This window comes from Pristis pectinata, chromosome 1, assembly GCF_009764475.1.
Source record: "Pristis pectinata isolate sPriPec2 chromosome 1, sPriPec2.1.pri, whole genome shotgun sequence".
In the NCBI taxonomy this organism is placed as follows: Eukaryota; Metazoa; Chordata; class Chondrichthyes; order Rhinopristiformes; family Pristidae; genus Pristis; species Pristis pectinata.
The window spans coordinates 57,582,582-57,598,183 of NC_067405.1; the positions used below are offsets into that span (position 1 = coordinate 57,582,582).

General features: G+C 39.3%; 1 protein-coding gene across 6 annotated transcripts in view; it reads right to left on the reverse strand.

Moving 5' to 3' along the window:
* Positions 1–15,602, reverse strand: part of LOC127572950 (E3 ubiquitin-protein ligase HECW2-like) — a 240,085-nt gene that overhangs the window by 45,850 nt on the left and 178,633 nt on the right. For all 6 annotated transcript variants that reach the window (XM_052020685.1, XM_052020693.1, XM_052020678.1 and 3 more), the window contains 6 exons: positions 14,735–14,869; positions 13,341–13,443; positions 11,528–11,624; positions 5,040–5,123; positions 2,542–2,651; positions 499–619 (listed from right to left, as the gene is read on the reverse strand). In XM_052020685.1, coding sequence (XP_051876645.1) covers positions 499–619; positions 2,542–2,651; positions 5,040–5,123; positions 11,528–11,624; positions 13,341–13,443; positions 14,735–14,869 — 650 coding nt within the window. The remainder of the gene's footprint in view (positions 1–498; positions 620–2,541; positions 2,652–5,039; positions 5,124–11,527; positions 11,625–13,340; positions 13,444–14,734; positions 14,870–15,602) is intronic.

A 15,602-nucleotide genomic window follows, 5' to 3' on the forward strand; every position in this document is an offset into this window, starting at 1 on the left:
AAGTAGTTTGCACAGGAGTCTGTACGTTAGGGCAGGCACAGAACTGTAGCAGTTAGCATAATGCTATTACAGCGCCCGCGACCTGGGTTCAATTCCCGCCACTGTCTGTAAGGAGTTTGTACATTCTCCCCGTGTCTGTGTGGATTTCCTCTGGGTGCTCCAGTTTCCCCCCACATTCCAAAGACACATGGGTTAGGAAGTTGTGGGCATGCTACATTGGCGCCAGAAGCATGGCAACACTTGCTGGCTACCCCCAGAACACTCTACACAAAAGATGCATTTCACTGTGTGTTTCAATGTACATGTCACTAATAAAGATATCTAAATCTAAGTATTTTCTGATATAAAACATCAGAATAACATTCACTCAACACAAGAGTCACTGGTCAAAAACTACATACTGTATCAGGTTCATTAAATTACAGACATTTCTATTAACACCTGAACATTCACACCTCAGTGCGGTGCTTTCTCAGTTTTCCCCTGTAACTAACTCACTTTAACTTTCCTGGTCCTTGTCCATATCCTTTTGTTTCAAGCTTTCTGTAGAAGTTTCTAAGCTTCGCTTCGAAGTCCCTCTTGTAAGGAGCTGGAGCTCGGGCATTGGCTCTCTGGGTACCTGTAAAAAGAAAGTGTTTAAAACTCAGCCAAAAATACCTTCATTATCCCCATGACAAGGCTTCATGACGTGTGAAACTACTATGGTGAATAGCTGAAAGTTTAACAGCAGATGTTGCTGTTGCATATCCCATTAGACTTTATATAAAGTGTAAGATTTGTAAACAACCAAATCAATCACTTCTAATTCACTTCAATGCTGTACTGATAAAGGGTTCATTGTCAAAAATTAACCTCTTTCTCCTTTAGATGCTGAATAAAATGGGGATGATGCATCTTATGTTTTATCTCTGACTTGTTTAAAGGTTCTAAAGGACACACCACCAAGCAAGGAGGATGGGCCAGTCACTTAAAACTGAGGAGCATAGAAATTTCTTCACTCTGGGAGTAGCGATTCTCAAGAATTCTCTGTCCCCCAAGGATGGTGGAGGCCAGATCATTAGATACATAAATATTTGAAAGGTTGAGGAATTGAGGATTATGGTGAACTGGCACAGAAGAGGAGTTGAGGACAGCATAGATCAGCCATGATCATATTGAATGGTGGGCAGACTTGAGGGGCTTGGTGGCCTGCTCCTGCTCTTATGTTCTTGTCCACTGTGCTACTGCGCATGACAGGGATGATTCCATTCATTGCCAATTTGAAAACATGTAAGAAAGTTTAAAGGGGGAAAAAAGTAATGGGATTAAATGGTTAATTTTCTCTCCTATTTTTCAGTTTGCACTGAATCAATTTTATTTAAATGCCATGATGCTTCTTTGCTATCAAAGTGTTGAAAGGAGTCACCAGTGTCTTGCACTGCAAGGGCATGAGCTGGAAATAGGGTCAATTCTGTCTTAATATTATATTCTTTTGCAGAACCAATCAGAAATAAGATAATTCTGAAAAATTCAGAATGTGAATGCAAGGAATCTGAAATAAAAACAGAAAATGCAAGAAATACTAAGCAGGTCATGCAGTAACTGTGGAGAGAATAACAGAGATAATGTTTAACGGTGATGATCTTTAATCAGAAGTTCTGATTACCTGATTATTTCCAACACTATGTTTTTATCCCATTTAAGTGAACTAGAAGTGACCCACTGATTATTGGCAAATCTAAATAAAATATAATGGAAGCACAACAACTTTGCAATACGTGTTACACACTCACACAAAAAAAATCCTCGCTAGCACAACTATCCTTGTATTTCCTGATAAGAAAGTTTTGGATACTTCACTCAAAACAAAAGATAGCCATCCAAAATCAACCTCTCATAATAAATTTTTTTATTGGCAAAATATTTTACTGTACAATACTTTATGCAAAAGTTCAGACCATCTTTACTGTTAAGAGGAACCACAGCTGGCCAAAGCCAGTCTTTAATTAACAAAGTAAACCTGTGCAGCCAACATGGGAAGCCCTATGCACTCAGTATATTAATCATTTCATAGAAATATCTGAACTTAGACAGCTCTCACATTTCAGTAAATCCTTTAATCCTTCCTCAAGTAGACTGCAATACTATTATTTCCCCACTCTCTTCTTTAATTAAAATTTCTTCCAGATAAATCAGTAGTAATGTCACTGTCATAGACAATAAAATATTTATAGGGTAACATATCTTGGCAATTAAGATTCCTTACTGGTTAACTAAGGTTTGTAATTTAATTCTGGCTTTCTAAATTTTCCTTCTGGATCCTTTACACCTCTCCCTTTATTTGATTATTTCCCCTTATGGATGTTTCAGCTTATTTCTTGGAACTCTACTTAATCAAGAATGGCTTTACATTCAAATATGGTAGCTAATCAGCATGGGTGATAAATCTCTCTACAGGAACTGTGTTATTGCTATGTGCTGAATAGAGGATTGTCCTTATTTACATTTTCTCTGAGAATTCATTACTTTTGTTGTAACATGGTCAGATTATCTTTCATTTACCTGGGGAATTCTGAGGTGATGATACAGGGGAACCACGTGGAGACTGGCAATAACTGGGGTGAAGTAAGGCATGAGGCGGGACATAGGACATAATCTCGTCTTCAAACAAGCTAAGTAGGAGAGATAACAAAGCACAAATCATCATTAAAAAAATATCCATTTCCTTTTCATAATTTTTACAACTGCATAGAATATTTTACAATTTAAAGTTGAGGCAATGATACTAAGTTTTTCTTTCAAAGTTCAACTCTCTCCACATATGTTCCAGACCTGAAGCATTTCCAGTATTTTTGGTTTATTTTCATATTATAAACAGCTTTAGGCCAAACTAATGGGGTTTAAGTGAGATAGGGAAAAGGGAAAGTAAGTGATTGTTTTATTGGTAGATTGTTTCAAACTCAGATGAGCAAAAACTTCCCATAGCTAAATATTGGGAAGATTGAAGTCCATCACCTTTGTTTCCCTAAGCGAGCTTTGGACCACCTGTCGAATATTATGACCAAGTATTTCCATCCCAGTAAAGTTACCCTACCTCAGCTCATATGCTGCCAAGATCCTCATCCACCAATTACCTCAAAGCTTCACTGCTCCAGGTCCATCATACAGCCCTATTTTGGGCAAACAGTTTCATAACGTGCTTCTTGGCAAACATCTCCAAAAGAGTCCATGTAATTTTACACCAGTTAAGCAGCTCAACTGATATGTAATCAGCATAGAGAGTAACTCCTGGTTTGAGGAATTCTGCTGCATACGTGCATCATTCTGGTAAACCCAAACCTGGATTCTATTGTACCTCCTGTGGTTGCATGGGAAAGTGCCATATGATTGGGGGGCAGGGGTGGGTGGGGGCGGAATACATTACACAGACAAAAGGAGCTTAACTGTCCATTCAAGGGCTTCATCATTTCATGCTATTACAGACGTTCCCTTTGCTGCATCCATTGCCCTTCCCTACATTCTCTGCTACTGCAACTAACCTGCTTTTTCTTTCTCAATTCTGATGAAGTATCTTTGACCTGAAATGTTTTTCTTTCCACAGATGCTGCCCGACCTACTGAGTTTTTCGGTTTTTATTATGAGAATCTAAGCTTTCAATATTGGTCTTATTAGTTCTACCAAAATTACATCTGGGATAAAAGGTGAACTTCCATGAATTTGTTGGAAACTCTTGATAAAAGCAAATGATGATACAGTTCACAATAAGAACTTCTGGTCAAGGAAACTTTTTTTTTTGTAGAAATAGCTGATGTTTTGCTAACTTTTTGAAAAACAAGGGTTAACCGAGAGGTCTAATCAACAAGTGTAGATAGTGGGAATTATCGATCTTTAGGACAATCCAGCTGGAAAACAATGTTCCCGCAGATTTAAGTTCATTGTTCCAATCAATAGTTGCCTCAGTGATTTATGTAAACCGATAAAAAGTAACACACAAAAATATATTGGTCATGTTACACTATTTACTCAGAACAACTGGGGAGCTGAAATCAACAAATGCCGAAATCTAAGTGAAGTGAATGAACACTATACTACTCCATAGTTAACTGAATCAATTGTTTTAATAAATAGATGAAAGCACTCTCCTGTTTCGCTATTTTGTTGCAGCACTCCAAAATGAGCAGGCAGGCTCCAAATAGCCCCTGCCTATCCTTCAATTCACACTATCAAAGTACAAGTTTCCTGAGGCTATTTTTCCCATTACAATTTCACTTCCAAATCTATCTTGAAATCTTTTGCCCATTGTGACTGTGCTGACACTAATACCCTTTTTAATTTTTCCCTTATTCCCATCAACTCTCCAGATTATAACTCTCATCTGCACACCGGGAGAAATTTGCAGAGGCCAATTTATCTATCACCATGCACATCTTTGGGATGTGGGAGAAAACCAACGCACCTGGAAACCCACACGGTCACAGGGATAACGTGCAAACTCCACATACACACAGCGCCGGAGGTCAGGATCGAACCCAAGTTGCTGCAGCTGTGAGGCAGCAACTCTACGGACTGTGTCACAGGGCCACCCAAAAACACTTCAGACCTTTCCATTATTCCATCTTCCAGCCTGTCTCTACCTTCCCCCTCCCCCAACCTGGCTCCATCAGTCCATCTTCTTTTTCTTCACCTGATTCCACCAGCACTCCCCATCTCACCCCTCCCTCTCACCACTTTATACTGGCTATCTTCCCCCAACACTCCCAGTCCTGATGTAGGGTCCCGACCCCAGATATCAACCATTTCTTCACAGACACCGAGTTCCTCCAGCAGTTTATTTTTTTTGCTCCTTTCCATTATTCATTGATCTGTGAAGTGAGTCTTTTGGCATGGAGTCGTGTCTTTAATTCTGACCCATATAGATGCGTACACAAAACCTCCCGTGTGCCAATGAGTCCAGCGCAATGCAGGATTCACAGATGGAGAGATTCCCAACAGCAGTTAGATGTTCCTGCCCCATGTTCCTTTGTCTGCAAGTATTAGGCTGGATTGACAACTGCACCTACCTTAACAGCATAACAAGATCTGCGTCACTGGATAATCGCCCCAGTCCACTCGTTCCCTCGCTTCTGATGAACTGAATCTTCTCCCTATGGAAATGTCCAAACAATCCAATAATATCCTCAGAAAACAAATCAGAGTACACACCATGCAAACAACCAAGCACAGGATAGATGAGATAAGGGTCAGTGGTGATTACAAATGGGGCTGCAAACACTGTTTGATAAAGGTGGGATGACATGCTGGTGTGTCTAAGAGTCACTCATTTCAGCATTGTGCTTCCTGTCAAGGAAGGGTTTTGCACTGTTTCTTTTCACTGATGCCCTTCATGCTTTTGGCAGCTCATTTCAGGTAGCAAAACTGACTTATGAGCTTATCCTTTTTATGGCACTGATGACAGTCCTGTGCAGAATTATAATCATCCGTCCAAATCAATTACTAGGTCGCCATGGCTGTAAACTTGCTTCTTTTTGCACTGGTGTGGCAGAGTATTTACATAACTGGCATTATGTGTTTTTTTTAAACAAAAGAAAGACAACCAGCATTGATAGATTATTGTCTTTTAGTTAAGACAACATTACCTGTCCCCACACAAATAATCCTCATTATTCCTATTACTCATTTGTTCTGAATGCATTTAACTGCATAACTTACTGCACAAATACAGCCAATTTTACGGCCACTTGTGAGATGCTACCGTTACTTTAGCAGGAACAATCTCATTTATTGATGGAGCAAGTCTGTCTGAATTTTCCATCAAATCCACATGGCATAATCACAGCTGTGGAAAATACCGCATGCAGTTTTACTGGGTGAGATACCAAGCAGAAGACTTCGTGTTCACTAATGTGCACCTCTGCCTATGCCAATGAAACGTTTTGTGTCATGCCAGATGAGTATTTCAAATCATGACTTAGACTCACCTCATAAGATTGGACAGACAGGAGGGACAGTAACATGCGAGGCCAAAGTGAACTGGACCACTTTGCATTATGGGTTTTATGGCATTTATAGACAGAAAACTGAAATAAAAATCTAAGACCACCAGTACAACTATGAAAAACACTTTAAAGTGAATGAGTAAACTTTGTTATCTCAGATATTCAAAATAAGCTGTGCACACATTCACAGTTCACAATCTCTATTACCTTTAGCCAAACCAACAATGCAACCTCCAATTTCCCCAGATTGAGTCATACAGCTTGCTGGACTTGCTGTTTTTGTTTTTATTTTTAAAAAATCCAACTTTTTTTTTTATAACATTCATTCTTGGTCTTCATGCACTCAGTCTTGCATTTGCATTTCCCTGTCAATGTTGTATTGAAAAGAACAGACAGATCAATTCCCTCCATTTGGGAACTACCTACCCCCTGAGCTCCCAGGCTGTGGGACTATACGTGTATAGCCCACTACGATGTGATGTCACCATGTTGACGATCATGTTTATGTAAATTTGTAAGCAGCCCCATTTGCCAAATCAATCGCAAATACAAGCTCTTCAACAAAGTCAGTGTCACAATTACTTTTCTGTTCATTTACAGAGAGCAGCTGATAAAGCACACCAATCAATACAAAATAGTATAATATGGATTGTTAATACAGAAGGAGAGCGAAGAATGGAAGCCAGCACAAGTACATTCCCATGTGTAAGTGAGCAAATATACATTGCCTGTTTCTACTCTTAAAAATAAAAGCTCCATCTTCTCTGAGCACAATAATTAAAAATAGTTCTCTTTTAATTGGCTCATAATATTTCCACTGATGCAGGCTTTATGTCCCGGTAAACCAGTCAGTGTACATTTGTAGGTGGAAGCAGAGATAAACAGAAAGTTCTCTTCTTCTCAAATTCTCTATCTTCATACAAACAAAGGGTTCACAATGATTCCCCAGCCTCAAACAAGATTTTGGGAAGGGCACAAACAGACAATTATATAGTTTTGTTATATCCCTTTTGCTGACCCCAGTGCTCTTCCTGCTGCTCCACCACTACTCCCTTCATGGCTCCACTTTTCATCTTCATCCCGGTGTAACCCCACTTTCATGAACCTCAGGCTCAACAAAATACTGAGCTCTTCTTCTTGCTTCCATGCCCACTTCTTCAGCCAGGAGTTTTCATCCCCACAGCTGACTCTCCTTCATCTTAAAAACTTTCCATCCACTGGTGATCCTATCTCTGACCAATTACCCTCTCTAACAGCATATCATTGCCTCAGTTTTGCACTGCTTCCCTAACCAACACTCTGTCAATTTGCAGCACTCCAATTTGTCATCAAACAGGAAGGTTTAGTGACCAACCTTTGCTTGCAGTGGCTTTGTGCATCTTTCTGACACCTTCTCTTACTCCCTATAGACCATAACTCCACCACAGAATATCAGGGCATCATAAGTAGATTTTCCATGCACCTACAACTATAATTCTGTCTCCAACTCCCAGACATCTCACAATCCCTTAATCATCCCAAAGGAGCTCAATGCAAGTTCAAGCAGCAGCATCTCAGGTTTGACTGGGCACATTACAGCCTTTCAAATGCAAGAGTGAATTCAACAATTTCAGATCATGATCTTTTGATTTACTGCATTCTCATAACCACCCCTATTTGGTAATACATCATCATCCCTTCTGTCAACTCCTGCACTTTATCACACACTTTTTTTCATCCTTATCTTCCCATCCCATTAAAACTTGGCTTTAACTTCTTCCAGTTCTGGGAAAAGTTCACCAAAGGTTAAATCTCTACTGCCTGACCTGCTGAGTGTTTCTGATTTAATTTCACAGCATTGAAAAGGCGACCAACACTCCAATTATGCTATTTGACTTTTTCTTCAATGTCCCGATTTTAAAATTCGATACCGACTGTGGCAAATATTTGTTATGTTAAAACTAATGTATTTACTTCAATAACCACATAACTACAGAGACACTCAGAGGACAAAGTAGTCTTAATATGTGAAAATTTTGACTGGAAAATTATTTAGAAGGAATACATAACTAAGATACAAGCAGTTACTTCAAAAGAAATGCGCACAGAATGTCAGTTTTATACTAAAACATCACAAAACTTTCTCTATCATTTGCAACTTTTAACACTACAGTGCTGAGAACCCTAGTCCCACAGTGGGATTTCAATAACTTAACTAGATCACAGCCGGCGTCAGGAGATGTCATTCCTGAGAAGATACAGTTATTCTCAAACTGAGGCTGTTATACACTACTTTTGCTTCTTTTGGACCAGTGCACGATTGGAGGTGAAGTTAAATACAGTACTGATCACACAGTCCATCAATATTTAAAAGCTATTTTCTAACGTGGATAAAAGAGCAGCACAAACACAACTTCCGAAAGGTGACATAACTTTACACTATCAATGAAATCATGCAATATTGTTGGAAAAACAATACATAAGCTATTTAAATTGTCTGGCATTTAAGACAAAGTAATAAATCCTTACATTCTTTAAAATATAATCACCCATAACAGAGTACAACCTTCCACAGACTATCAAAACACACAAATAAGTGACAAGATAGGTGCAATAAATGACCAAATTCATCATCCAACAAAACAGCAAAAGCAGGATCCAGCTACAAAACCTAATGTCTTGTGCAATAGCTGTAATGTTTAATTTTGTAAATTACACCTTTTTTGTTAATTCATGTCATGTTGAATTTAATAGACCTCTCTGAAACATGCTTTATCAGAAGTTGCATTCACGGGATGTGAATGTGTCTGGTTAATTGCTACCTCTTGAACCACAGCCATTGGTGAAGACACTCCCACAGTGCTGTTATAGAGAGGGAAGAAGCTCTAGGATTTTGACCAGGCAACTATGCAGGAACAGGGATACGTCCAAGTCAGGACACTGTATGTCTTGGAGGGGAACTTGGACATTGTGGCGATTCCCTGCTGATCTTGTCCTTCAAAGAAGCTTTGACCAGTCACTGCTGTACATTATACTGCCTTCTCTACTTACAAACTCAGCAGTAAGAATCAGATTAGCAGCTCCCAGTAGGACTATGACTGATGCAAGAGCCCAGTTCAAACACATCCATGTGTGCCACATAATTACTGGAAGCACATTCATATTCATAACTCTCATGGGCTATTGATTTCAGAAATAATGTCTGTGGGGAGGTAACAAGGGTAGGAGGACACCTCCCAATTAGAACATCACCAGAGCGTTCTGGTGCACCTCTTTTTTTTGTCAGAGATTTAAGACGCAGGAACATGTCAGAGGTAACACATCCTGTAAACAGAAGATTAATTCGAAGCCAGTGTCTGACACAAAGATATAATGTCACCATTGAGGATCTGAAATTGTCCCATTGGTACTTCATAAACCCACAACTGGAAGATTCACACTGCCATAACAAACCCTCTGAAATCAGAGGCTCTGCAGGCTGAAGGCCTGGAAATGAATTACAATTGAAAGGCCTGTTTAGAATATGATTGTGCAGAGACAAGTGTTACAAACCCACCTTGCAAAACACAATACAGCCGTCCCCACACTGCCCAGGTGGCACTGAGGTGGGGAGAAGTTGGTGCAGCACAAGGTAGGGGCAGGGGGAAGAGGCGGCGCTGTAAGGGACAGGAAAAGTTAGGAGATGAGAAGAGAGTGGCATAAGGGGGGGGGAAGGAATGGGGGGGGAGAGGGAGGTGGGAGGGGGCAGGGAGAAGGGGGCAGAGGAGAGGGTGTGGAGGGGGCAGGGGAGAGGGGACAGGGGAGGGGAGGTGGGGGAGTTGTCAGGGGAGGTAATTCGAGGGTGGGAGGTGGGGGGAGGTACTTGGGGGTGGTAGTTAGAGGGGGGCTTAGATTGGGTGGGAGGTAGAGGGGGAGGTGGGGGGGAGTTAGGGAGGGGGGGAAGTAGATAGAGGAGGGATTACAGAAATAGCTAATGGAGAGAAGAGATGGAGTGAAGGGGAATCAAGCAGTCAGCTGGACAGAACTTTTGAACTCTTGTTCTGGAAGTCCATATTTTACAATACACACATCCATTCCACAAATTGTAGTGTACTACATTATAATTGATAAATATTGATTATGGATGGCAAAAATGAAAGACTTTTTATTGATCAGTATATTTCATGTGGCATAAACAGATACAGATCTGGTGCTCAATTCATTACTTAAATCTAGTGATGACATAATATTCCACTGCAGTTTTCCAGCCACCCACACTTCTGCCAGTAAGTGCAACTGTTAAGTTACTTTTGAACTTTAATCTTACTTCATAGACTGCAATCATAAAAGCTTGTATTGCAAGACTCCCAAAAAAATGAAGCTTTACACTTGATTGAACCAAGTCAGGCAAGTCCTTTCCCCCTTCATCCTGAAATGCAATTTGTTAAGCTACTCCCAAGTTGGAGTGATGTAGTTGCCACCCGGATATAAACTATCTCAGTTACTATATTCATACTGGATGGCAAGCTATCAGCTCTCAATTGTAACCCTGCCGATGGAGGGACAGGAGGACTTGCTGCACATCAGCCAGCGAGCACTAAACAATAAGTATTATTGTTACAGTTTTTCAAAAAAAAATGTAAGTTAATATTTGGCAAAGTCCACTGAATTCACAACTAATCGTAGAATGGTGTTTTCTTGCAATATTTCACATTTGATGCTGGCACTGATGGTGCCGTCATGTGGTAAGGATATTTGAAATTCAGATTATGAGCATCCATACAATGGAGGGTGGGGTTGATCACCATCCAATCATTGCAAGGATGTCATAATCAAAACTCATCATACACTGAGGTGCATCTCAAGGATAGCTGATCATAAATTTCAATAGGTTATTCCATTAATGTATAAATGAATCATGAGGTCAAGTTCTGGATAAATTAGGCAAAATTAGTCAACCTCCAAAGTGAAGAAGATGCCTGAATAGAAGTATGAATTTTTTTTTAAATTTTGGGGAAACATGTATAGGAAAAGAAGCAAGTTAATAGTGTGTACAGAATTAGAGGACTGAACATACAAGCATTAAAGCAACTTAAGATTTGAAGGAATTCTTCTCCAAAATCTTTTGTTAACAAATTTTAATTAATGCAATCAATGGGTGCTTGGTTAACACCTTTTAAAAGAAATTGAGGTTATCAGGTTAAAATTAGAATTGAAGTTTAGAATACACTAAAATCATTAAAGTTATGTGGGGCGTGATGTTTCTTCAGCCACTGGGACAACACAAATGCCAAGGCAAGGAAAATATCCAAGGATAAATTACCAATAATAAAATAACAAGGATCTTTCCAATTTTTGATCACCAAACTTCGCAGAACCTTTCCTCAAAAAAGAAATGCACCGAGTAGGATCCATAATAGTATATGTTTTGTGAGAAGAAAGTGCTTGATGGGCTTAAATTCATTTTCTTTCTTCTTTCTTATAAAACATTGCAGCACAGATGCAGGGACTGGAATATCGGAGGGGTAACTGTACCGAAAAAATGTACAGCATCACATAACCAGCACCACCACTTGGACAATCAATGGGATTACCTGAGTGAGTGATTCCTGATAAGGTCTGGCTGGCGCTCTTGAAGAATTTCAAAGATGTTTGGTTGACGCAGAAATGCTACAATTTTATCATTGTAAGCTGAAAACAACAGAATATCTCATCAGGTCAGGGATTATAAAATGGAGAATGCTGAACTGATCTACACATTGGAGCAACTGAAATGACCCAACAGTTAGAGAAAGTTTCATACCATCTACTCAAAAACAAATTTGTAACTTTTATTGGAACATGTTGTCTGAAGACATGTCAACAAAAGTTAAGAAAATTAATGTCATGCTGGACAGAACCCCTTTGTCCCATCTGACTTTTATCTGTTCTCCATATACTTTGGTAAAAGGGAGGGGAGGCCTGCATGAACAGGAAAGATACTCTGCATAATCTAGCCTTGAATTTCACAAAGAAATGCCTCCCCCTGATGTCCTGATCAGTATCTGGGGGAACCAACCAATGCAAATTCCTGTCCCACCATTCTGAGTTGCAGGTCTCAGCCTGTACAGATTAAAATGCGATATACCGAACGAGTCCTTGCATCACCACACAAGTCTAATAACGATCTTGTACCAGGCAGTTAAATGGCAAAATTTACTGACATCCAAAATCAACAGATTAATAATAATTATTCTTGTTCATTCCCAAATAACCCCAGTTACATGAAGTCATGCAGCAAAAGAGGACTAATCTGATTATTTCAAAAGCATAGGTTCATGGAATAAAAATGCAACGATAAGTTTCGCTGTGGTATTAAACCAAAGCACCTGCTGACCAGCAAAGATTTTAGAGCAGGCTGCTCCAAAATGCAACCAGTGAAACTAATATTTTCACCTTAATAATTAGCATTGTTGGATCATGTAAAACAAATGCTGTAGGCTTACTCACTAATTACAGAAAAAAAGTGTAAACAAATTCTGAAAATAACTTAAAGTAACATTTTTAGAATATGGGTGTTTATGCAAGCATATTGCCAAGAAATCAAACCCAGAAATTGCCTAGCAAGCTCATCCAGATTTAAGTTAAGACAGACATTATTCAATGCCATGGATTCAATAGACAGCAGGAATCTCAAAATGTATTACTATTTTGAGATATGCCATTAAGTCATTTGATTTGAATGAATCAGAATAACAAATTCTCCTATTTCTCAGTGAAATGTAAACTAGTCAGAAGAAACCAACATCATCAACTTCATGTAAATAGGGTCAATAGCTGATGAACGTTCCAAAAAGTGTCTCTTTTATTCCTACTGGAACTTTGAAACATATGAAATAAAGTGAACAGTTTGAATAAAGTCAAATACAATATGCACCAAACATTTATGGAAAAGGCTGAAGTTGTTCCATGAATATCAGAATTCAAAGGCCCATACTGCTTTGATACACATTTGAAATGTTCCCACTGCTGGAACCCCTTCAGGTGATTTACTACCACCCAGTGGCTGGAAGCAGACACAGCACAGAAACTGATCAACAAGAGGACAAAAGTGTAAAGAAAAATGCCACATAAACTGAGCAATTGTGTCCAGAGGGTAATGCCTTTTTCTAATGCTAGAAGTATTTGTTGACAAGAAAGCCAATGTGGGGCATGACAGGACATTATTGGAACACCTTCAGGGGAAAGTGTTTGTTGACATAAATATATTTAAAATAAATTAACAAAATCTGTCACTGTTTAATGGGCAGCATAATGAAAGTATTGGGAATCAGCTGGATTCTATTACTTGAGGCTCATTACCACAGTAGTCTATTAAACCATCAGCTGTACACATCTGCACGAAGCAAGCAGAAAGGGGTGACTTACCAACTGGCACCAGGTCCTGACCATGGTTTCGACTGATGGTACCAAATGTACTGGATGGTCTGGGCATAACTGGGGGCCCTGGATGGCGAGAATCATCTGCCACCTAGCATAAATAGTAATTGTTTAATGGCTGTGAAATGCAATGATACTTTCACGGGAAATATTTTTGACTGTCATTTTCACAGTTAGCTAAGCTAATGAATTACTTTGAATTTTTCCAGGCTAAATGCAAAGAACTTTGAATTCCATTGGACGAACACCCCACCCCCATCCTCCCCTCAATTCCACTCCACTCCCATTTTCTAAAATGCCCTTTTCCACACAGAGAATACACAAGAACATTAAGAAAAAGAAGCAGAAACAACTCATTCAGCCCTTGGTGTTTGCTCCACAATATAAAAAAAATTATAGCTGTTCTTTTAGCTTGATTCATTTTATATCCAAATTTATTGACTTTTACTTCAAATATCACTCAGTGATTGAGCCTCTTGTGGGGGGATAATTCCAAAGATTCACAAACCCCAGGTGAAAGACATTTCATTTCATCTCAGACCTAAATGGCTAACCTTACTCAAGGCTGTAACCCCTGGTTCCAGACACCACAGCCAGAGCAAACATCCACCTTGAATCCTGTCAAGCCCCTTAAGAATTTTGTACGTTTCAATAAATTAACATCTCATTCTTGTAAACTAAAGAGAATAATGGGCCTGGCTGCTCAATATCTCCTCATCTCCAAACCCAGGAATCAATCTGGTGAACCTTCACTGCACTTGATCATCACAAGTACATTCTTTCTGAGGTAGAAAGATCAGACCCGCACATAATATTCCAGGTACTGTCTCACCAGAACCCTGCATAATTGTAGTAAACTTCACTACTTCATTGTACTCAATTCCTCTTGCAATAAGATTCTTTGCTCTGATTAAGGAGATTATCAGGAATGACTTGGCCTGATTTGCTTTCCATTCACTTTTCTTTCGATGGGGAAAATGCTTGTCCTTAACATAGCACAGTAGCGAGGAAAACTTGGATGGCTTATTCATGATAGTGGAGCACAGTTTCATGTGCACAATCACACAAGTAATCTGGTTTTGAGTACAATGAACTAGGGTTCCACCACTGTCCCACATTTAGTTTTCAAAACAATCACTGATTTTCGATATTTTGTCCTATTTGAAGAAATAAATTAAATAAATTAATTTATGCACCTGATATGCAAAACACACAAAAGAATGCAAGCTCATGTTATCTTATGCAAGGTAATCTGTTAACTGATATTCTAATAACATTACACCACACAACTGTAACTTCGCTATTGGTCTTGACTCATGATTGTTGAGACATTTTTCTTGACCACAACAAAAGACAGTCAAATCAACAATGTAGATACTTACCTCACCAGCACTGTGGCTGCGCTGCCTTTGTAAGTGTTGCCGATGAACTAATGCAATTGAGGGTCTGGCAGTCTGAAGAGGGAGTCTCGGGTCTATGAAAGTGGTGCTGCGGGAATTGTGATCAACAAAAAAGGGCTGGAAAAGACACACAAAATCAGGAGCTTGCAACTGCATGCTACTATGTAAAGTTCCAAATTAGTCACTAAAAGACATGAAAACACTTAAAACTTCATTGTTTATGGAAGTGCGCCTTTGAATTTGACTAACGTCAGGTGCCTCAAGGCAATGGATCTTCATCAACCAACCTCGTCAATGATAAAACAGCATTATTCCCTTTTCACCAAAATCAAACATTTCTCTCATCTACAAATAATTTCTTCTGAGGTTAGATGCAAACCTGCAATATTTACTCTGTGAATGAATAGCAAAGAGACACCTCTGTGCAACATGGTTTATATGCAGTAGTTAATTTAAAACTCAATGTGGTCTCACTTTGTCAAATGTTCAATGTTTAATATATCATTATAAAACCTATATGACAGTTTTCATTAATTTAATGCTGGTGACAACTATCAGAAGGTTAGCCAGCCAATAACAAAATCTACTTGCCTTATTCCAGTTCACTAAATGCATGGATTTTAACTTATCCCACACAGTTTCTGCTGCAGGAGAATATCTCAGCAATCAACTGATTATCATTTTAGAATAGGGGTGATGGGTTGGAGGTGTGCAGGAATTTAAATTCACAAGCTTTTGGACCGACAAATTTTATGAAGGGAGTGCTTGGTAGTGTGTCGTCAGCTCATGAATTTCTTCAGATTACTCAGGGGTGGATAGAGGGAGGGCAGACATGGCCCAGTTTACCTTC